Raw genomic sequence first — 24561 nt, forward strand, 5'->3', positions numbered from 1 at the left:
AATTTCCACCAGTGCTGCAAACAATAGATGAAGGAGAGCTCTGGTGTAACTGGTAAAGTTGTTGTCATGTGATCAGGAGGTCACACGTTCGAGCCGTGGAAACAACCTCTAACAGAAATGCATGATAAGGGTGTGTACGATAGACCCTAATGGTTGGCTCTTCCCCGAACTCCGCGCATAAGGGGAGCTTAGTGCATCGGGCTGCCCTTTATTGCAGACAATAAATGTCCATTTACAGAAGTTCTGACATTGGAAATGGAACATGAATTCAATTAACAACTAGAAGATAATTAAGTTACTCTTCCCTTTGACAAGAGCTTCAGCTTCAGTTCTTGCTGATCATGATGTAATCCTTAACGGAAGTGAAAAAAGAAGTACCACATGCAGATGTAAACAAATGTACTACTATAAGAAGTTGTCATGTCTAATAATAGAACTATCTAAGTCAATGAAGTACAAAAAAAGAGTAAATTTTTTGATGGTTTTATAAAGAGTGAATTATTAATGTCCTTAAACAATGCGAAATTGAACAAAAAGTTGACACACTCATAGGCATCAGTGTTTCTTTTTATTTTGGGGGAAAACAACCATTCTGGTTACAGAAGTCGTTTAGGGTTTAAACACAAATCGCGTGCAATATCAGCTCCACACCCCGAATATGAGTACTGCTCCTCTGCTCTAAATATTAAAGGACTTTCTTACTGAATATTCGATGTGCGATAACGTAAGCAACGATGCTTTTTATTTTTTTCATTTTAATATATAGTTAAGTTAATCCTTTAAAGTGATAGTATTATGATTACATTTTCTGTTTTACTGATGTTATTCTTTCTTAATTTTCACATTTTTCCCTCCCTACAGTTATATTCAAAAAAATTATCTAAACTTGTGGTTCTTTTGTTTTGTATTTTTTTTTTTTTTTAGATAATGGTCAAAAACACACATTAACTATCACTTTTCATTAGTTTCCCTACTTAAATTATTAGTTGTGCAAAGCTCATACCCTACTATCAGCTATCGGGTAGCGGGATTTCTCAACACTTTTCAACCATCGGTGTTCGTTTTCCTACCTCAACTATTCATTCGAAGTAAAAAAGGGAACAACTAATAATTGATGTGTGTTTCGATAAATAATTGGTGATAATTCGGAGTGGAAAACTTACACACCTAATTTTCGGGGTAAACTCGCGAAAAACTATTGTTCAGTGTTTTTTATGACTAACTTTTTTTTTTTTCAAATAATTCAGAGATTAGCCGAGTTACTATTAGGAGGTTTGGATTGGCTTAAAGCATTTTTTTGACTTATTTTAATTTTGACAAACACCAAAACTGCTTTTAAGTTAAAATAACCCAAAACAAGCCAAACGCTATCTACCCCAACTTATTGATTTTGGGTTAAAAAACCCGTTAGATTTGACCAAGTAAAAATAAAATTGTATCTCTCATCATCCTCCCTCTCAGCTTAGCTCTCGTCACAGACATTGCTTTCAGGTTTGAAACGGACATTTCATGAAATTTTCTGCATCTTTTTCTTGTGAAATCCATGTCAATAAATTAGTGAAATTTGCAAAGATAAATGAAAAAAAAAAAAAAAGAGTTTTGGATGGTTGACAAAAAGAGTGGCAAAAATTTGTAAGGAAATAATTGTGGTGTTGAAGAATTTCCTTGCAGAGATGAGAACCCTGAAAAACCTCATATGTTAGTAAATAAGGTTGGAAAAGGAAGGAATTTTGGTTACTTACTTAGGATTCAATTTTTCTTTAATGTAGTCATAAATTATATAATTATATAATATAGGTAAATATATTATGTTTCGAAATTACCTGGGTAGCATAAAAATCTTATACACCAGTGCACAACACTTTTGTTTTCCGGTGAAATCAAGTTTAACCAAAAATTCAATTAGAGATTTGTTTTCTAAGGGTTTGAAGATAAGTGGGACATATCTAACGCCGATAACTCTTTTTATGAGCCCGGTCCGGAAAATTTTAGTTCGTGATATAGTCTAATTAGCAACAAAAGTAATATAATATGATCAAAGCAATAAAATGATCAGAAAATAATGGTTCCGTGTATATACCCTATTCTTTTAAGAATGGAATGATGTTTTACAAGAGTGTGCGTGGGAGAGAAGATGATGCTTTTCTTCTATCCTAAGGCTCCTTATATAAGCTAAAACAAGACTTTTCTAACCCTAACGTTCGGGTGATGTGGCACGACTATGGCTCGATATGCGTTTCTGCTACGACACACTGATTGAGGTCTGCGGACAAGACCCGAGTTGGTGGGAATGGAGGACAGCTGTGTAGATACTCCATACTGTCCGAGCTTCCGATTGGGAAGGCTCGCCCGGATACACATTTTGTCGAATGCCCTTTCCTTCTACCCTAAGTTAGGTTTATATAATTAAGCCACTCCTCAACTTTTCATAATTCCCAAGGTACAGCTGACATGACCTTTCTGCCACCCCAACGTGTATACTTGTGGTGGTACTTTGACCGGTGACTGCTGATGTGACGGGAGTTGGTGAGAATGGGAACCAGCTGGACAACCTTTGTGGCCGTAATGGGTACCCGGGCCCGGACACACTTTTACCCCTATACAGATAGTCCCCCACTTTCCGAGCTCTTCGTAGCATGAGCTTGGGAAGTGCAAGAGTCCGCTCATTTTTAAATTCAGCGCGGGAAACCAGCGGGTCACACCTTTTTCCAAGATTTGACATGTTGTCAGGACGGCATTGAATGCGCCCATCCATCCATTCGGCGATATCTCTTCGATGGTAGCGATTGGCGGTTACAGGATCAGGCGTGTTGTTTCATCAATCGAGGTTAATGATCGTCTCGAAAGGTTCCTTTTAAGGAAGATGCCCGGACAAATATCACGCTTGCTGCGGCCGCACTACCTCGGGTCTGTGTAAACGGGTCCTGGCGATGGATGCGGTGCCTTTTCTTTGGTGATAGATCTCGGGTGAGACTCGCCGCCTCGCTCGTTCGACTAAAGAGGCCGTACGAGGGGTAGTTAACTTGGATGGAGATGAAGAAGAGACGGTGGCCGGTGAAGGTGTCGGGGGGGCCACCCACTGCTGCTGCGGAGACTCGCCCTAGGGAAGCTAGGGGTACACTTAGTGATGAGGGTGCCGGTCCTTCGGTTCGGCCGTTGTCTCCCGAAGGTCCTGGCTTTGACTTGGATGCATCTATTTCTTACTTGGCTGAATTATTTCTTTAGGTACGTAACTGGTCCCCTTTATGTACGATTCTTACTGCTTTCTCGCAAATATCGACACCTGAATTTTTCTATCGTTGCTTGCTCTGGGTCACGCTAGAATGACTTCTGTTATTGATAGCGTCAGGAATATGCCTCCTCCGCCATTAAGGGAGTTGGAGAAAGTGAAGTTCGAGAATTTGCGCCTCTGTGCCGACTTTTCAGGAGTTGCGTCTCACCATATTGTCGCTACGGAGAAGTGGCGGGAAGCCAAGAGAGCCTTATCCGAACGGGAGAGAGCTTTTCAACAACTGACTGCTAGAGGCCGAGTGCGAACATTGGAAGCTTCCTGGGCACTGCTCCGGGCTCATCTTGACCGACTGCGACTTCGCCGGGCTGTCGATAGGAATGCGGCTAATATCATTATGGACTTCGCTATTTTGAAGACCCCGGCGGACACTCTCCTGGAGGTTACAAAAATTATTTTCAGATAGTTTACTAAATTATTAAATGATGCCATATGGTGTTGACAATGAAGACAATGTTATCAGTCAAGATCGGGTTATCGTTAAAATCTCTTGGTTGGTTAACTATAATTAATCTTTTTAAACACAAAATAAGTTTGAAATAGGCCGAAATTAGAGTGTCAGCTATGCATTAATTTGGTCGGATTCGGTTGAGCTTTGGTTCAATTTTTGTATTTGTCTTAAAAATTCATTAAAGATCTATAGATTATTAATTTAGAACTAAATAAATTCAAATATTAGGATTCAGAACTCATATACTTCAAATTCTGGCTCCACATCTGATTTAATGTAAATAATTTCATCAAAACAAAAGTTAAAATATTAAATGAGTCAAATGAAAGTTTTTCTTTTATATATTGAAAATATACTTATTTGAAATTTAATTATTACTAACATAACTTATATTTCTTTAATTAAAATATCTGCTTTTATATATCTTGAAAGATAGGTCTGATATGTTGTTGTTTGCTGATAACATGTTGTTATGTTGAAAGATAGGTCTGATTCTCGGGGGGAACAAGTGGGGATCTGGTTCTCAGGGGGAATATCATTTACGAGTTTTTCATCATCAAAAAGGGGGAAATTGATAAGCTATGCTATCTCGGGTTTTGATGATTTGACAAACATATTCAAGGAACTAGATACGCTTTTAGGGGACCGACGGGATCGAGTGCTCCCTAGCGTCATATGGTCAACTCTACGCCTATAAAGTTGGCGACACTGCATCAAGAGCATCGGTGCGGCAAGACACGGTAGCAGTGCTAGTAGACAATGCAATGTCCCTTTCATCTCAACACTTGCTCCTCCTATATAAACAACATTATACAAGTGCAAACCTAACACTTCGCAAATCAGAAAACCTCATATATCTCACAGTGCAAGCAACCACCTCTCAAAGTGCTCTCAAGAACAAAGCTGCAACAAACAGAAGGACCAGTTCCCAATCACTGAAGATCATTTGATTCCTTAGGTTTGTTGAGTTTTTTTTTCTTTTGTTCTTATTTTGTATTCCTACACGGCTTTCAAGAAGTGTAATAGTAGGACAGATCTTCAACCTTTTACGAGTTGTTCACTTGGCTAGAGTTAGTCAAGGCCTTCTTTGCAATAGAGTTATTGTAAAGGTCTTGCAATAGAGTTATTGCAAGGGGGAGGGATTAAGAGTTTAATTCCTAGGTTGCAATAGGTTGTAATCTGAAGTTGCTCGTTTATAGTGAAGTTGAGCAAATCCTATTGCAGTGGGTTGTGATTTTTAATCCCTTGAGTAAGGAGTTTTCTACTTAAATATCTATAGTTATAATTTGCAAATCATTTCGTCTTTGCTTTTGTTATTAACGGATCTCCAATACAAAATGGGTGGACTACTCCACGTGCCCAAATTCTATGACAAAAAGTCCAAATTTGTTGATCAGCTTTCGACAGTTAATCCATCACATATCAAGGGCAAGGGAGTCTAGATTATATACATTGTTAGTTTCAGAAATTTTTACACTATCATATCATTTTCACTTGTTCTAGATGGTAACATGTGATACATATGTTTAAGATTACAAATCCCACATTTTAAGGAATCTTTATTTGAGTGACTTGGGAGTCAAAAAAAATTCTTTACGCTGATGGTATAAATAACTTAAACTCAGGGCAAAACGAGACCTATTCCTAATAACGCGACACTACATTTGAGCAAAAGTCTAACAAAAGGCAAAGTTACTCGGTTTCGATTAAATCGACAACAAGTAATAACCACCCATGGATGTGAGAGAGATTGACACTACAAGAAAAAAATATTTGGCAACAAAATTTTTTTTGTTGCCAAAGATTGATTATTGGTACAAAAAGTACTTTTGGCAACAAAAAAAAAAACTGTTGCATAAACTTTTCCCAACGGCTGTTATTGCAACGACGTACAACAACTTTTTTTTTTTTGTTGCCAAAAGTACTTTTTGCAACAATAATCAATACTATGAAAAAAAAAAAATTAAATTGTTTGACAACAAAAAAGTTCATTTGCCAACAATAAGACTAAGTTGTTGCCAAATATTAAATTTTTTGTTGCCATTTCTATACTTTCTTGTAGTGTGATGGGATCCTTCCTCCCTAAATCAAAGATTTCGTGGTCGAGCCCCCATGAATAGTTCTTGCTAAGCATCATTCCCCCCTTAAACGGGCTCTAAACGACGTAAACCTGAATTAGTCGAACAGTTAAGTTTTAATTACCAAACGGGTTACAAAAAGAAAGGAAGTAATAAATATTTTCTGGGTAGTTACAAGTTTGATGTTGTGCAAAAAATTAGTACTGAAGCATATATCATTTCATTTAGCAAATAGCATAATTATGGCAACATGTACTCTCTCCGTTTTAAATTATTTATTGTGTTTCTCTTTTATACGCTCCCAATCAAGAGTGATTTTGACGATTTTATTTTGACGATTTTATGTCTTAAGATACTCCCTTCATTCACTTTTACTTGTCCGTTATATTAAAAATAAATTTTCACATTTATTTGTCCACTTTAAAGATATCAAGAAGAAGACAAACTTTTTTTATTTGTTTTACCCTTAACATTAATTACTCATTTTCAAATCATTCTCTTAAGTCTATTGAGCCTATATATCAATTAATGTTGGTATTATTTCAATTTTTTAACTATTTGTTTTTACCTTTTTAATAAGAGTGAGTCAACGGTTGTTTCGTCGTCAAGGGTACCTTAGTAATTTTATTTTAGTTCTTTGTAAGACTGGCGTAGGGAAGACTCTGTTCCCTACACGTGTAATTCTTGGTGACACTTGTTGTGTACTTCCTTCTTCCGTCTTATCAATAATCTCTTATCAATAATCTCTTTCTTTCTTTGACCTGTTTCTCATTTGCTCTTGTTTTTCCTTTCAGAATAATTATGGCCAATTGGTAAGGATATCTGCATTGGGAATTTTCTCTCTTCCTCTTCGAATTTTATAGACACTATTTGCCGTGGCACCGTGCTTTTCTCTTTTATAGAAATAGTCATTTCTTGCCAGTAACATTTTTTTATTGGAATGTTGGTGTCAATGTTTTGCAAAATCTGCAGGAAGCCTATGGAGCACCAGATGATGCTAAGTACATGAAAATTATGCTCCCAATTACTTTTTCTCTGGTTCCAGTTTTTTCCACTGAGTATTTCTGCCACTTAGTTTCTTACCTTCGCTACTCGATTTCTTATAAGATTTTTTCTATTTTGGGTCATTGCTGTATTTATGAAGAACATATAAGCATACCTGCTTTGGGGATTCAATTTTCCTCTGCCATTTCGAATTTCACAGATGATATCTGTCGCGTCATGTCTGACTATAAAAGGTACAAAAATTTCTGATGGCTATTACCCTGTGCCTTTGGTCGTTTTCTTAATTGATTCTGAAATGCATGTTCTCTTCAAATATGTGGTGCATGTCAAATCCCAAATTGACTCAATGGACATTCTGTGAGATATTAAATAAAATGAATTAACTGAAAGCTACTGTAAAGAGTTGTTCAGCCTTCTGCTGTTTTGTTAACTGATTTGCAGATGCATGTATTAATTGACTATTTCGGGGTCGTTTGCTTCAAAGACAAGTTATACATGGATTAATAACGTTGGGATTAGTAATGTAGGAATTAGTAATACTGGGATTATTTTTGTTGAGTGTTTGTTCATTGCACTAAAATTGGACAGAAAAAATACCATTTGAATATTTATTTATTTTTAAAACTTAAAAAATAATTTGTTACAATTATACCCTTGGATGCTTGGCCTTCATAGGTTTCTTGGAACAAAACAAGGCCAATTTTGTCATTTTAGTTTTTTATCCATGGATAAGTTATCCCATGGTGGGGGTGGGATAAGATAATACAACTTTGGTGTATTAAATAATCCATGTATTAGTTATACATGCCCCAAAATGTCAACCAAACATGGAATAAAGTAATACCACTATTTTAGCTAAGGCCTCCTACCAAACGAGCTCTCGTGTCAATTTGGTAGCAGTCACTGGTATTAAGGAGAACTCAATGAGAATAGAGAAAGGCGCTGCAAATAAATATCCCAAAGGTTAGTATTGCACTTATGTTTTGTCAACTATTTTGTTACGTTTCAGCTTACTTGTGTTCAACATTGGAGCTCGCAAAACCGCATTACCTTAGCTTTTCTCAAAAATCCACCTGCAAGGTAGTTTATTCTAATTATGTGTCGAATATAAGACTTATTTCTAAATAGTGAAGTCTTAAATTTGAATTTGTTGCCCCTGTGAAGTTTTGATTTCCGTAGTGGAGACTTTATTTGTGTGGCAGTAAAATTATTACTATCTTCATCAATTGATTATAGCCAAGGTAATTATAATTTTGACTTAGATATTGTTTACATTTTTCACTTTTGTGAACAAGGTTCTCAAGATGGAGCCACCAACAAATAAAGAAACATAGATTCTGAGTCCCATCCTGTGGGAACAAAAAGTTGGTTTCAAACTGTAAGTGACGGGACTAACTAGCAATTTTGTTATATGTAGAATAAATATCATTCACTTAGTACAAAGGGGTTATATTAGTAATATAACCTAATAGTTCATTAACCGCACCAGTCCATTTGAAATAAGCAAGCATAAGCTCTTTTTGTGCGATTGAAGATAGTTGTTGTTGTTAGTTCCGAGCATATGCTCTTTTTTCAGGATTGAAGACAGTTGTTGCGGTTGGTGAAACATGTGCAAGAGTCAACTGAAAATTGGCTTTCCTTTGCACAGAGGAATGTGTTTTAATGCATTGTTAGTGTGGTGAATGGCTCTTGCGTTCGTGCTACCTTCCTACTTGGTTTAAAAGAAGCTTTACAGTGGAAAATAGGAAAAGTTATAGATGACCCACAGGCAAGCATCTTGATGCTTTTACAGTTGGTTGTGCCCTTAATTAATTGCCTTTCAAAAGCTTTCACTCAGTTATGCGCAAATTGTTAGGCAATACTAATTACTCTCAAATCTGCATCTTTACTATTGTGCATAGCATTTATCTAACAAAAAAGTAAAACTCGCTGAAATCTATTGAGGAAGTTAAATAACTTTTGTTTGTTATGAAAATTTATTCAAACATGTGGGCATTTTATGCTATCCTGCGTTATTGTTACGTAGAAATAGAATCCTGCTTAGTTGCTTCAGCGACGAGTTTTAGCCTTCTCTTCGCTTTAATAGGAGCTCTAGTGGACATGGGCAGAGAGCAAGCAGAGCGTATCATTCGTAATGGGAATAAAGGTACCACTAATTTGCCTCTTTGTTGGACTGCTGGCACAGAAAAATCGGTCTCTGACCAGAACCAAGAACCAATTGGAATCTGAATCTTGACAGGTCAGTGGTTTTTATATACTTTAGATACCAAATGAGAGATTTGTTGAATATGCTTCGTTCTCAATTTCAAGTTCTAATATTTATTTATAAATGTCATTTCCTATTTACTATAATGGCAGCCTTACTTTTGTACAGTATTTTGCTCATACTTTTTGTAAGGCTTATGGTTATCTACGTTCATAAGAAAAAAAGAAAAAAAAAATGTAGAACCAGTTCGTCTTTGTTCCAAAAAATATAATGTAAACATATTTTGGCTTTGACATGGATATCCAGTTGAAATGAACTTTTAGCACTTGAAGATTATCAGCATTCCAGTTTAACTTTGTTAGTTTGGTTGTGAGTAGACTGTAAATTTGACCTCTCTTTTCTCTTAGTGTGAGTAGACTATAAATTTGACCTCTCTTTTCTCTTAGTTGTTAACACAGAAAGCTATATATGTGAAGTATTCTGTTCTTCTTTGGTTTTCTAAAGCCATCTACGTACTATTCTGCATGTTTCAAGCTATTGTAATTACACTTAAGAATCATAGAACATCATATTGCTATATTTGGGATAAATTTAACTACTCTTCTTTTTGTAATTAAATGGTCAGAAAAGTGAACTAGAAAGTAGAAATGTAGAATAGTATGGCTTGAATTTGTCAAGTAAACTTTTCGCTAGGAGTCTTCATGCAACATCCTGAAGTGACTTGTTTTTCTACTTATTATTAAGCGGTATACTTCCAATAGTAGAAGATAGGGGACTATAAAAAATTGAGGAAGCATGCCAAAGTCTGCAGGATGATCAAAATTCTTTTGAGATCAAACAAACTTAAAAGCTTAAGATGATTTTTTGTTACATTTGATAAGGCTGCGTACAATAGACCCTTGTGGTCCGGCTTTTCCCCCGACCCCACACATAGCGGGAGCTTAATGCACCGGGCTGCCCTTTTTCCTTTGATAAATAATATACTTCAATATGGATTTTGAAATTTTGGTGTCATTATCATAGCTCTTTTGCTGCTTTTTCATCTAAGAGACCCTTCGTCTAGATTTTCCTTTTTGAAAATATTTTCTTCTGTTGTAAAACCTTGCTTCCAACTGGCCCCTCAGCCTTGAGGTTTAGTCCTAAGCATGTGCTTAAAAGGATGCTTGGTTACCATCTGGACAAGAGGGTTGGTAATCTTTCATATTTTGCATATGAATGAAAGGAAGCTTGCTGACATTTCCTGCATATCAACAGTCATTTTGCAGGACAATAAAGTATTTAATTTACTATAGCTTGCTGACTTTTTGTCTTGTACATAGATGTTCCAGTGACCTCTATAGTCACGGAACAAAGGTGAGCACTTCACCTAACTTGATTGCAGTTTTGCAAGTTCAAGTAATGCTTCTTTGACAACATAATGTCTTCTTCAGCTGGATTGTCGGTACACCATGCTGCTCGCTGATTCACCTGTCGTCTCTCAATCGTCTTAACCAGTAAGGTCTCATCTGCAATTTAGTTTCTTCAGTTTTTCTTGTTCTTGCTATGGCTTCTTAGCATTTGCGAAGAAACTGCGGGATTGTGCAAAATAAAAAAATGAAAATAGATTGCCTATTTAATTTAAAGTCTTGCCTTTGTTCTCGATATTGCATCTGGAGTGCTGAAAATGTTCTCATTTCTCTTTTGGATTTGGAATTGGAATTTTATTTCAGTGAGAATCAGCGCATTTGAAATTGAAATTTATTTTCAACTGAAAGCATGTTTAATACAAATATGTGTCAAAACCCAGTTTTTCCTATGTAAACAACTCTCTTAACAGTTTGGATTGTCTTTTAATAAGTACGGTGTACGTTAAAGAAGCAGCCCTTCGTCTCTTCTCATTATTTATTTATTTTCCTCTCTGCTTTCCAATGATTTAATTATTGTGTTTAGTTGTTTAACTTTCCTTGCTGTGGATTCTGTTTGGGAAGTATAATTCAAACGTTTAGTCCCTCTCCACTAGTTTAAATGGAAGCCTGAACCTTTTTTGGTGCAGTTGCATACTGATTTGTCTCGTCTATCCTAATCAAAAAGACTTTAGTTCGTTATCTTTTTTTCCAGTATACATAGTAAAATCAGCAATTGACTAATTAGATGAGCTAAGACAGAAGGTATCCTAGAATATCATGCGTGGCTTCAAGAAGACTATGGTAACATAGATCCTAGCCCAAAAGGAACCAGTGCTTCGAGGATATCAAAGAAGACAATTTGGATAAGACATTTTCGCTTGGGACCATGGTTGTCACTCTTGATGTGGGCTCAAATGGTGAATATAATGCATTTTGAGGGAATATGGGAGCAGGGCCTAGCAATGACGGGGCATCATCTTCATTTCCGCCGCCAGCGTGATCAAGTGCTAAAGATCTACGCCAAGTCTTAGGATTGTTTTACATTATGTCATCTTTTATGTATTTCAGTTTATTGTCTCATCAATGTACTCGCTTTTGTTATTTCAATGAAACTTGGCCTTTTATTTCCAAACTCAAGTGTCTCAATTTAATGGCTTGGATCACTCTATCATAATCTCGAATATTTGGTGTTAGGCCTACCTCTGGCACAAAAGAGGTCCCCTGCATAATAGGTTGCGCTATTTCTTTTTTATTATGTGATTTGTTGCTATGTAATATATGTTTCTTTTAACATTATTTGTCAAATGTTAATATTGTTTTATTAAAGTAGCAGTCATTCACACTATACTAACGTAGTTTTCTTCATTTTTGAAGGTTTTCTTTTATTTTGATTATTTCCCCAAAGGTTGATTCGTGTTGATCGCGAACCTGCGATCACCCATACTTCACAAGATCAAAAACACGAGCATCCAACAACATGAATGATCTGTGTGCATCTAAACAGACTGGCTTAGGACTTATCACCGTTCCGAGAGACAAACTTGAGGCTTCGGAAGGAAGGAATGCTGATGAACTCATCGCCCAATTGATGCAACAAATGGCGAACATGTAAAGTGAAATTGAGCGACTGCGAAATCTCACCAACCTGTCCATTACCCTCAACACTCCTTCTCATGAACAGAGAACAAGTGCGATAATCCCACCATCCTTTTCGCCTGTTGACTCACCTGCCCCTCAACCCTTTCCCTTAGACCCTCCACTTCACACAATCAATCCAAGCGCTACTAATTCGCCCCCCATCCCATAACAAACTAACCTAAAACAAACCATCTCACAACAATCTAATCCACAACAAGCCATCCCACAACCAAGTAACCCGCAACAGGCCATCCCATAACAAAATAACCCGTAACAAGCCAACCCACAACAAGTTAACTTTCAACAAGCCAATCATACCCTTCACCACTCCATATATTCCTCAAATTCTCCGCTTATCCAAACTATCCTACTCAACCGTACTACCCCACTTACCCAAAGCTACCAAGCAACCCAACACATACCGTTGGCACACACCGCTAACCATAACACGCAAAAGATGTGCCACCGATACGTAATGAAGCTCAACCTTTCACTACCCCATCAAGACGCGCGATCCGCAGGCCGATCCTGGCGAGGAGACGGAAAGGGAAGCTAGGGCAAAATGCGACGAGAATGTTGCAAAGAGAGATTCGTAGTCCGAAGGAAGCATTTAGAAGATCCAAACCCACAAGGGACGCGAAGAACTTCAATACGAGGATCCGTGTATTCATCCCGATATCGAGTCGCTCATTGATATAAGGTGCCAAAATTTGATATGTTTGACGGAAAAGGAAATCCCTGCCCATTTGGGATCGTACCGTGATAAGCTTGTTTCGGAGTAGGGAAAGATCAAGCCTTTAGATGAACCTGTTTATAAGCGGAGCTTGACAGAGAAGACTTGATTGGTACACATGCCAAGATCCACGAAATGGCGTAGTTGGGAGAGATGGCGCAAGAATTCATGGATAGGTTCAAAGTTTAACACCGAGACCGGCCCCGGTATTCTTCTATTTTGATGAAGTTAGAAAGTAAGTCACCGTAAACTTTCGGGAGTATGCTATGCGCGGAGAGCGTGTTTCGCAAAGGTCCTTTCCGACGGGATGGCGTAAAGTGAGACGACGACGCTTTATACAATCTCTAAGAGATGCAACATACTATGAAAGGTTGATAAGTGTCATCGGGCAAAAGTTTTCCGAAGTTATTAGGACGGGGAGATTTCATGAAGAAGGTATCAAGACGGAAGAATCACAAATTTGGCAAATTGCAAGCAATAAGTAAGGCAATTCAATCAAATTCAATTGGGAGCAACTGCTAGCCACATGACCTGAGTGTCCACTACGGTCATGACCATCCAGAACGTAGACCAAACCGTATGTTAACCTACCAATACCCTTCATCCCAACCTTCGTGACACAAACCAATACGCCCAAATCCCTCAGCCTTATTATCAACCTCCACCTGCTCTCTATCCTGTTTACCACACCCAGCCAACATATTATCCACCTCGAGCACCTGCCTATCAAAGCCCATCACAATACCAACTAACCTACCCGCCTCAACCTTAATACCAACCACAAAACCATCCACAAAATACACCCAGACCGCGCCCAAACTTTGAAAGAAAACCAACCAAAACTTATACACCATTAGCCCAACCCTTAGCCCAATTATATGAAAGGTTGAGAACCGTACAGGATACTCCAACCGATTCAAAGCAAGAGTTCCTAACCCCTTCCCCGGATGGTATGATGTGACTAAACATCAGGCGTATCACTCAGAGTCGCCGACATGATACCGAAAATTGCCTTACTCTCAAAGATAAAATCGAGGCGTTGATCAAAGCATGAGTCATCCAAATTTCAAAGCGTTTCCCCAAATATAAACAACAACCTCTACCCAATCACGGTGATGCAAATGTGAGCATGATCACCATCGATAAGACCGTAACTTGGAAGGGGACTATTGTACCGGTCAAAAAGAGGAAAATGTCAATCATTAGCCTTTATCACTCCCGTAATTACACCAAATGAGGGCACCAATCGTGAAAGTGCTTACTCCAAGGCTCAGATCACACTTAGTTGCTCAGTGCACCTTCTTTTAACACCAAAGGGCCCGGAATTACTCTACCGATGAAAGGAACAAAGTGCGGAAAGGCAAAATTGGTTGTGAAACTCGTTGTCGCCGGGATAACTAGATCCGCGGTATTATGCCCCCCAAGAGGTAGCACGAAGAGCACCGAGTAAGGAAAACAACCAAAAGAAGTTGTGACAGTAATGGGCGAAGAAGAATTCTTCGGAGGAAGACGCCAACTAAGGAATATTTTGTCAGAGAATGTACTTAAAGAAAACACCAGCCCCAAATTTTTATTGTCATTGTTGATGAATTTCGAAACCCATAGGAGCGCTTTAGCGAAGGTACTAAATGAAGCTTATGTTCCAAATGAGACTCTAGCGAGAAAAAAATTTTCAGCCATGGTTGGAGAAGTCCTCGAAGCCCACAAAGTCTCTTTTCATGATTTACGAGTTGTCACCGAAGGTTTAGGGCACAACAAGGCATTGAATATTACAATAAATGCAGAGATAAATTCATTTCTCTTAATATAATAATCGTCATGATTATTTTTAACATTTCTATCTATCGTCTTATGCAAAAAAAAAATGCATTACATTTATTTTATACAATTGAACGATAGCATTTACTTGCTTTTAAACTTTATGAATATTATCGCACAACAATTACGATATCATATCATTTTATTTGAGTGCTAATAAATACTTTATTTTTATTTTTTTATTAAGTAGTATTTTAGCACACGTTAATATATAATTAAATAAAGAGTGTCTTTCATCTTAATCTAGGAGCCCAAATAAATATAAGGAAGAAAGCATCTTAAGTCCAAGATAAAAGACTTCATACTAGCCCAAGTCATATAAAATCTGATCCTTAATTTGGCCAATAGCAGCCCAAATGACCCAAGTCTTCTCTTTCAGCAGCCCACCTAATAAAACACAATCATGGCCCAAACAAAGAACTCAGCCCTCAGCCCTCTTCATAACTAAATATGTTGAATTACCCATTTTATCCTCAACTTAACCACGTAAAATACCCTAAATACCCCTGAATGAATATACACGGCTAGGGATGATTCCATATTCTCCAAGAGGCCGCCGCATCTTCTCTCTTCTTCCACATTTGAGAAAATCCAATTCTTCTCTTCCTCTAAGCCAGAGAAGTCTCACCATTTCTAGCAAAGTTTGAATTCGGATAGGTGGTTTGAAAATAGGTTATTGTTATCTTTCGTGCTATTGAGTAGAAAGCTTTAATTGTTTTTTGTCTTCCTCCTCCTCTTTTCTGAGGTGTGACTGCATATCCCTACAAAATCCTAACGTTTGGATTTTGAACGGAGCTTTGACCAAGAAATCCCGCCCAAATCTTTGAACCCTAGCAAAACCTAAGTTCATCCTATAAATACTAGCATTTGGAGTCCATTTGGACCAAGGGTTCTGGCCGCCACTCTTGCTCTCAAAAAACTCTTGTTTTTTTTCTTCTCTTTTCTTACCTCCTAAAGTTCAATTGCTTGCTGCCATTTTTTTTACATATAAAAAAAGAATACTCAAGTTCGAGGTCGGATTGCGTCGGATCTAAGACCCCTGCACCCCGTTCACTGCACCATTAAAAGGTAATTTTTCCTTCGTCTCAGCTTTATTTTCCTTTTTGTTAAGTTCTGTGTGCGTTCTGAATTCTAGTATAGGTTAGCTTAGTTTTGAAACGCTGTGTTAGAATTATATGAGTAATCTCTTTTTCCTCATCCTAGTTTTATCAGTTTTGAATGTTTTTGAATTCCTATAGATTAGTTTTGCTTCTATGTTTGTATGTAATCCTCGATCCCTCCCTTTTCAATTTTAGTCTTTGATTCTGGGTATCATGTGATTATTATGATTAATTAGTTGATGGGTGATTACCATGTTTACAGCTTCTTTGGTATGAATGTAGTGCAGTTGTTGTTAATCTTGTTTTGGTTAGAAAATCAATTTCCTTTCTCTTCCTATGTGAAAGTATAAAATTTAGTATATCTTTCTTTCATGCCCTTTAGCAAATTATGAAAGCTTGTGCTAATCGCAACTGCAGTTCAATTAATTGGTCTTTAAACGATGTGAGAACTTAAGTAGTCGATTTCTTTAAACTAAAGTAAGACTAAGAGTGTGATCATTATGTCATTTTCCAATTTTAGATTAACTGTAAGTCACCGTTTTTCAAGTGGTAAATTCAAAATGCCTTCCAGTTTACTTGTAATGAGTTTCATTTGAAACATGTGTGAACCTGTTAAACTCTTCTATTTTACACAATTGTTCAAGAGTGGTTTTGTGGAAAGAAATATTTCAAGTTTAACAATTGGTCTGGGAACTCTATTAAGACCTTTTCACTGGGAAATGCTAGATTAGTGGTAGCTAACCTTGATTTTAGCTCCAACTTTCTCGTGATCTCCTATGTGTAAGTATGACAGTTAGTCCAAATAAAGCAAATGTTGACCACTGTTTAGCCTCAGAGGAATGTTGTAAAAATAAGTTGCCTTTGCTTAAAGATCTTAGCAATTTTATAGAAATGAACAACTCTGTTTTGTGTCTTTTGAGTGTTTAAATATTGAATGAACTAGTTTGAGTACCCTTATTTGTTATCCCTTCTTGAGCTGTGAAATCCTTTAAGAGTGTGTTTTCGCCTTGAAGATTAGTGACTTATTTTTTAGAACTTAGGAGAATTGGTTTTCGGCCCTTTTAGTGGACCGTAGGAAATTTTCTTGCTCAAAAATCAAGTCTGTCTTTTCAAACCTCCTTAAGTTATGGAGCATAAATGAGTTTGAGAACTGAAATGATCACTGGTCCTAGAGGTTAATTGTTCTTTCTTGTTGGATCAACATGAGACTAAAATGTGCTAGCCTATGTGCTTTCTTTAAAAGTGTTTGTTTAAAAACTGACGTGAGAATATATTTGTTTCTAGCTACTACTAATTCATACCTGAACCTGAGCTTAAACTTTCCTTACTACACAAATCAGTAGTTAAGTCAAGGTTAGGATAAAGTTGTGATTCCCTCCTTTTATACTAAGTTAGTAGTTAATGGCATTAGAATTTTATTTCAGTGAGAATCAGCGCATTTGAAATTGAAATTTATTTTCAACTGAAAGCATGTTTAATACAAATATGTGTCAAAACTTAGTTTTTCCTATGTAAACAACTCCCTTAACAGTTTGGATTGTCTTTTAATAAGTACGGTGTGCGTTAAAGAAGCAGCCCTTCGTCTCTTCTCATTATTTATTTATTTTCCTCTCTGCTTTCCAATGATTTAATTATTGTGTTTAGTTGTTTAACTTTCCTTGCTGTGGTTGCGATAAATTCTTTTTGGGAAGTATAATTCAAATGTTTAGTCCCTCTCTACCAGTTTAAATGGAAGCCTGAACCTTTTTTGGTGCGGTTGCATACTGATTTGTCTCATCTATCCTAATCAAAAAGACTTTAGTTCGTTATCTTTTTTTCCAGTATACATATTAAAATCAGTAATTGATTAATTAGTTGAGCTAAGAGTAAATATGGGAATAGAAAAAATGCTGTCATGTATGTTTAAGTTTAAAATGCCTTTCATGCTCCAGCATTTTTACAAATTATAATATTGATATCTAAGATGTTCTTTAGAGTAATTTCTCACTGTGTTATAAAACGAGTACCTTCTTTTTCATTTCGTAGAAGTACTTTCTAGTATCATGTTGCTGCCTACTAAATGTGGTATTTTTGACTGTTTTTGCTGCTTTCTCATTAACTTTGATTGAGAAATAACTAGTTTAAATGGTCTCGATTCAAATACTAATCTTTATCTCCCTTTCTTTGCATGTACACTTTAGAGCAAAAAATGGAGTCTTCATAAAAGACTTTCATCGCCACAAGGAGTCTCATTCCGAGACTCGATATCGCCGCTAGATTCAGACTCGCATCTATTCTACATTCGATTCTCTCCTCTCTTGAAAACATCCGAAGGGGAGCGGAAGGCGCTCTGTTGCATTCTTTAGCTTGTCTTAGGATCAATTAACTTTTTATTTCTTAGCTGTGAGTGTTTGTTATTGGCTTAAGATCCTCGACTTAGAACACCTAAATTAGAGAAATTAGAGGGGGATATAGGGAATATTATTTTAGTGAGTAACATTTTCCAGGACACTACCCCAAGCTCAATTTTTAAGAGTCTCTTTATTATATGAGTCGAAAATATTTTTTACTTAGAAGAATAAGCATTTGTTTTTAGAGCTAATTTATTCTAAAATGTTCAAATGAAAGTAGTTTTTCGCTCAATTTGAAAGACGAGCATTTGGTCGTTTCAGTAGGAAATATGTCTCTTTTCTTCATTTAAGAAGTCCAATTTATTTTGAGAGAATGATCCTTGAATGGTTTTTCTAAGTACATCTCTAGCTCAAAGATTTAACATGTCAAAACTTTCTAAAATTAATCTTTTCTAGCTCACTCTTTTTAGCACTTGCAGTTTAGCACCATATTTTGGGTCCATTAGACCCACCATTTCCTTAAAATATTAAATTAACCAGCACTAATTTCCTTGGCATTTCAATGAAAGTAACTATTTTTTTAGAGCCAAGTTCCTTGCAAGCAAGTAAAACATTTTTTTATTGCAAACAAATGCCTTCAATGCTCTTTCTAATACATTCAAAATCGGGTTTTATCTAATTTGAACTTTTTTTGGGAATGGACTTTACATTCACCTCTTTTTGGGATTTTATTGTTAAATTAAGTGTTTTAGATGTTAGCATCATCCTTTTAAGCTAATCTGCACCTAGTTATTATAGATAGTATTTTTTTTAAAATCGTTTAGTGGTATATTTTAATTCTTTTTAATTAACCTAAGTTTGGTCGGTAACCGTATTTGATGGACTCTAATGGATGCTTAATACCTTCCCATTAGAATATTTAGAACCCTTACCTAGAATTTATTAGGCTCGTAAGACCTTAAAAAATAGAGTTTAGTTTAGCTTTATCTTAGTTAATAATTAGGTGTCCTAATTCACCATTAAAATAATTAGGTGGCGACTCCTTAAGTTAAATAATTAGAAATCACAAATATGTTATACTCCGTTTTAACCCGATTAAAATGGGGTATAACAGTCACACGCTTCAACAGTTTACAGTCGTTGAACCATTTTCTAAGACTCCATCTTTATATGAATCAAACCTAGAGTCTTTGTGGAAATTGACTTACAGACTTAGAGGTCATCGTCCACTAGTTACGTTAAAGCACTCCATTTTCTTTTCTCAGGTCTTTTTTTTTTTTTTTGCTTAAGTTTATGGCAGATGGTCCTATGAAATTAATTCATATCATTGTGTTGGAAATTGATTCATATAATTGTTTTGGAAATTTGTTCGAAGGAGGTGTGCACAGGGGCGGAGCCAGTAAGGGCCAAGGGGTTAACCCCTTTCGGCAAAAAATTACCTTGTATATACAAGGTGAAATGATTTTGTATGTATATATAGTAGATGTTGATCCCCTTTGGAAACAGCTTCGCTTTGCTGCTATATTTTTTGGGCTTAACTTAATTAAAAATTTCATCCTTTGGGTGTTCATGCAGATGTTGATGGAGGCCAAGAATAATAGAGTGCAAACTAGCTGTAAAGTACTGATCCTTCAAAGTCTAATAACTTTGGCCCCATGAAGTTTTTTAAACCTTTTTTCTTCTGTAACTAGTTGGAATATTGATGGAATTCCCTCATTAAGTGTGAAAAGTTTTGTAGAAAACTACAGAATGTACCTAACAACTTGGAAGATAGCAGAAAAGACCAGCTAATCACTATCTCGGAAATATATTAATGCTCAGAATTTTTCTGCATTTTGTCCTACGCATGGTGCAATCTTCAACATTGATATTGACTAAGTCAGTCTCTCCGGTGAAATTAGATGTTGATGACGTCAATTAGGAGTTCAATTAACCGTATGTATATATGTGTGTGTGTGTGTATGGATTATGATACTTTATTTCGTAAGAGCATTCTGTTATCTGCTAAACCAAGAAAAAAATGGGACATCTCTTTTTCTTTTATTCATTTCTCTGTTTTGTGTTGCTAAGCCAAAGCTTTTCTTCTTCCCTTGTGCATCATCTTTGCTCTCCCAGTGAAGCGTTTTATTTGCTTCAGTTCAAGCAATCCTTTGAAATACACGACTACGCCATTCCAAAAACAATGTCTTGGGACGAGAGTATGGATTGCTGCAGTTGGGATGGAGTCACTTGTGACATGTTAACAGGCTATGTTATTGGCCTGGACCTTAGTTATGGTGGGCTTGATGGAACAATTCATCCCAACAGTAGCCTCTTCCTACTCCATCATCTTCAGATGCTAAACCTTGATAACAATTACTTCAATTATTCTTCAATCCCAAATGAGATTGGCCGCTTGAGGAATTTGAGGCATCTCAACCTTTCTCACTCTACATTTCATGGTAAACTCCCAACACAAATTTCATACCTTTCCAATTTGGTTTCACTTGATATTTCTGGCGAATTCACACTTGACCAGAAAACATTTGAAACACTGCTCCAAAACTTCACAAATTTGGAGGTAGTTTCTCTCTCTTTTGTCAATATCTCATCACCACTACCTATGAATATGTCGTCTTCTTTAAGGTATGTGGATCTTGTATTTACTAATTTGCGAGGTGATCTCACAGAGAGCTTTTTTCTTCTGCCAAACTTGGAACAACTAAAATTGAGTCGGAATAATCTTCTCAAAGGAGTTTTACCAAATATCCACTTGAGCAACACTCTGTTAGAGTTGGATATCGCAAACACAGGCATCTTTGGTGAGCTGCCTGATTCAATTGGCACCTTGATATCCTTGAATTACTTAAACCTCGCAGGATGTGACTTCTCTGGTCGCATTCCTGATTCCATTGGCAATCTTACACAAATTAGGGAGTTGATTTTTTCGGCAAATCATTTCGCTGGCCATATTCCTCCAACAATCTCTAATTTGAAGCAGCTCACACATCTAGATTTTTCATCTAACTCCCTTGGAGGTGAAATTCCCGATGTTTTCTCTAACCTTCAAGAGCTAATTAAGTTGTCACTTACTAAAAACAGCTTCATTGGTCCGTTTCCTTCTTCAATTCTAAGCTTGAGACGTCTTCAAAGCTTAGACTTGAGTGAAAATTCGCTATCTGGTCCACTGCGTTGCAACATGAGCATGATTCAAAAGCTAACTGACCTGCATTTGTCTCACAACTCACTGAGTGGCATAATACCATCTTGGGTATTTAGCATCCCTTCCTTACATGAGCTGCAGCTCATTCATAATCGATTTAACGGAGTAGCTGACGAGCTTAAACAAAACCCAACATTAGAGGTTTTGGATTTAAGTCATAATCAACTCAGTGGTCCTGTTCCTCGATTGCTTGCAAATCTCATAAGCCTAGCCGAACTTGACCTTTCAACAAATAACATCAGTGACGATGCGGGAATAGAAGCCCTTGCGACTCTGCAAAGACTTGCAAAAATTGATCTTTCATACAATCCGCTATCATTGAGGACGAGCATCAATGGTAGCAAAGTCACTTTTCCTGGCCTGAGAATTTTGCTCTTATCATCTTGTGAACTGAAAGATTTTCCACGCTTGAGAAATTTGAAGACACTTCAGGTCTTGGATCTTTCTAATAGTAAGATTCACGGTCCAATCCCAAAGTGGTTTAGCAGCATCAGATGGGACTCATTGCAGTACCTAAACCTTTCGTATAATTCACTTACAGGCCAGCTTGAACAACTTCATTTCAACAGTCTAGTTTATCTTGATCTCAAATTCAACTTCCTTTAGGGTGCACTACCTTCATCCATTTGTAACATGAGCCGCCTTAGGTTTCTAGATTTATCACGCAACAACTTCAGTGACTCGATTCCAATTTGCTTGGGTAGCATGGCTAAGCTAACGGTGCTAGACTTCAGAAGGAATAATTTCAGCGGGAGTCTTCCATCGTTATGTACTCAAAGCACTTCATTGACGACCATTGTCTTGAATGGTAATCAATTCGAAGGACCGGTTCCTGTGTCTTTACTTAATTGTCATGGATTAGAAGTCCTCGATGTGGGGAATAACGCTGTAAATGACACCTTTCCAGCCTGGCTAGGAACTCTCGAAAAGCTACAGGTCCTTATATTAAAGTCAAACAAGTTCTGTGGACCTATAAGTACTTGGCATGCTAAGTTTTGCTTTCCCAAGTTGCGTGTTTTCGATATTTCTCATAACGAATTCAATGGCTCATTGCCTGCAAAACTATTCGAAAAATTCACAGCAATGATCAAATTGGATGACGCACACAAAGGCACAATTGAGTATATGAAAGCACATCTATCATTGTTTAACATAATGTATGAGGATTCAGTGAGCTTGGTGATCAAAGGTCAGAATATTCAGCTAGAAAGAATCACTACTATTCTTACAGCCATGGATTTATCAAGCAACCATTTTGAAGGTGTGGTTCCGGAAGCTATAAAAGATCTTGGCTCACTTTGGCTACTCAATTTATCCCATAACAATCTCAGAGGAAATATTCCAATGGAACTGGGCCAATTGACTATTCTTGAAGTGTTAGATCTCTCTTGGAATCGGCTTACTGGAAAAATTCCACAAGAATTGACAAGGCTAACATTTCTGGCAGTCTTAAACCTCTCTCAGAATGTTCTTGCTGGACCGATTCCTCAAGGTTCACAATTTGATACATTCTCAAGTGACTCATACAGTGGCAACCTTGACTTATGCGGTCCTCCTTTATCAAAGCAATGTGGAACGAGTGATCCATCGCATGTTCCTCAACCATCACAGGAAGAAGAAGAAGACGAGTCATATTTTTTAAGTGGATTTACCTGGGAATCAGTAGTCATAGGCTACAGTTGTGGACTCGTTGTTGGAACTGTTGTGTGGAGCCTCATATTTAAAGCTGGTAAGCCAAAATGGTTTGTGGAATTTTTTGAAGGCATTTTTCCCAAGAAAATGAGAAGGTCAATAAAGAGAAGTCGGAGACGACGGACTTAATTGAAGATCGAAAGAGCCAACTTGTCCTTGTTTGCAACTATCCTATGATTATTATGCTTTAGTCTGTGTTTAGTTTGTTGTATGACTGAACTTTTCTGTTTCTCTTTTTCTCTTTTAAATTTTCAGTGAACTTTTCTTTTTCTGTTTTTCTCCTTTTTAATATCTGTTTATTGTTTTTATATGTTAAATAACAACTTAATTGTATGTTTTTGTTTCTCTCCAACTTAATTGGACATGAAAGCAACTTTTAGATGTAAGTAAGCAAAAAGTTAAGCACGATTGATATTCGAGCAATAAGTTAGACGAGAAGATTCTTGCCACAAGAACTTTTACGCACATAGCTGCTACCTAGTTGTTGACAGAAGTGATCCCCACAGACATTCATTACTACAATAAAACAGGAAAAAGCATCTGCTTCAAAATTGCCTGCATAGAGAAAAAAACGAAAAAACAAATGTTGATTGTCCTCACAAAAATGTAGCTATAGAGTGACGGAAAGGAGCAATGATATTTTCAGAGATAGCATCATTTTCTTGCTCTGACAGTAAAGGGAAAAGGTTTCGATGTGTTGACATTTCCATGTTCTGCGTAGGTATATGTATAATTGCACGATTGCAGTAACACAATTGCCAGAGTTTTCATCTTAAACAGTTGATAGTGTTGGTTTTTCAAGTAAACATAAAAAACTGGAATTCTCAGTTTCAAATATTTCATAAATTTACATCACATATTTTACTTATTCCAAATGGATGATCCTCTTTAGAAATGTTGTAGCTTTCAATAGGCAATAGGCTCATTAACGTAGCTGCTAGAATCGTTTCCAAGATCCAGAATAAGGTCATAAGAATCGTTTCCAAGATCCAGAATAAGGTCATAAACAGTCACTTTATATGCATTCATAATGAACAGTACGACAAATTCATTATCTAAGACCTTAGGTTACAAGGTTGTGGCAAGTGGAAGCAACAAAAGCAAAAAAGAAGACACATGAAAGACAACATATTTGGGATGGCAAGGTGACAGGTGAATTTGTTCCAAGGTACCTACCTATGCGACTAGCAAAGCAAAATCATATGACAGTGGCAACAACTTTAACAAGATTCAACAAATCCAAGAAGAAGTGATGAACTATCAAGGGTTGTTGGATAGATTTGAAGAAGAAGACAAGAGAGAAGTACTTTAGGTTACTTTAGACAGGCAAACTATCTTTTTTAGTTCATACATATATAAAATGAAGTTTGAGGTTGATAACTCAACTTTATTCTTGGCTTTTATATTTTTACATTACTTAAGTATCCTCATTTGTAATAACATCACAGAGTGTATTATAAACTCCGTGATGACCATAAAATATCTAGTTTTCTCTAGCTCTTGTTTTCTTCATGCTTGTTAGTTAGTTGAGGTTTTGTTACCTCATTAAGATTAGTAAGGTAAGGCTTAGCCCTCCTTACTTGTACTCTTCTCTGTGAGGTTAACTTTTATTTATTAATAAAAACTAGCCCTAG

At 36.7% G+C, this 24561-nt stretch overlaps 3 protein-coding genes across 12 annotated transcripts; all 3 read left to right on the forward strand.

The window, feature by feature from the left end:
• Window positions 1–6562: 6562 nt before the first annotated feature.
• Window positions 6563–10629, forward strand: LOC132031240 (probable cytochrome c biosynthesis protein). Of its 10 annotated transcripts, none has more exons than XR_009408203.1 (4): window positions 6563–6630; window positions 6791–7056; window positions 8119–9062; window positions 10284–10629. XR_009408203.1 is itself a non-coding variant. In XM_059421119.1 (3 exons), the coding sequence occupies exons 1-3, from the start codon at window positions 7023–7025 to the stop codon at window positions 9050–9052; spliced, it is 285 nt and encodes a 94-aa protein (XP_059277102.1). In that variant the 5' UTR covers window positions 6728–7022; the 3' UTR covers window positions 9053–9431. The 10 variants fall into 10 exon arrangements, 1 of the variants encoding a protein (XP_059277102.1); XR_009408208.1 differs by lacking the exon at window positions 6563–6630 and having other exon boundaries at window positions 6725–7056; window positions 10284–10382; window positions 10460–10629; XR_009408202.1 differs by lacking the exon at window positions 6563–6630 and having other exon boundaries at window positions 6726–7056; window positions 8119–8201; window positions 8400–9062.
• A 9586-nt stretch (window positions 10630–20215) lies between these two features.
• LOC132032047 (receptor-like protein 7) lies at window positions 20216–21841 on the forward strand. Its single transcript, XM_059421864.1, has one exon. It carries the CDS (start codon window positions 20216–20218, stop codon window positions 21839–21841), a length of 1626 nt encoding a protein of 541 aa, XP_059277847.1.
• Window positions 21842–21940: 99 nt separating this feature from the next.
• LOC132032048 (receptor-like protein 9DC3) lies at window positions 21941–23056 on the forward strand. The gene has a single exon (XM_059421865.1). The coding sequence runs from the start codon at window positions 21941–21943 to the stop codon at window positions 23054–23056; it is 1116 nt and encodes a 371-aa protein (XP_059277848.1).
• The last annotated feature ends 1505 nt before the right edge of the window (window positions 23057–24561 follow it).

Source organism: Lycium ferocissimum, chromosome 9, assembly GCF_029784015.1.
Source record: "Lycium ferocissimum isolate CSIRO_LF1 chromosome 9, AGI_CSIRO_Lferr_CH_V1, whole genome shotgun sequence".
NCBI classification, from domain to species: Eukaryota; Viridiplantae; Streptophyta; class Magnoliopsida; order Solanales; family Solanaceae; genus Lycium; species Lycium ferocissimum.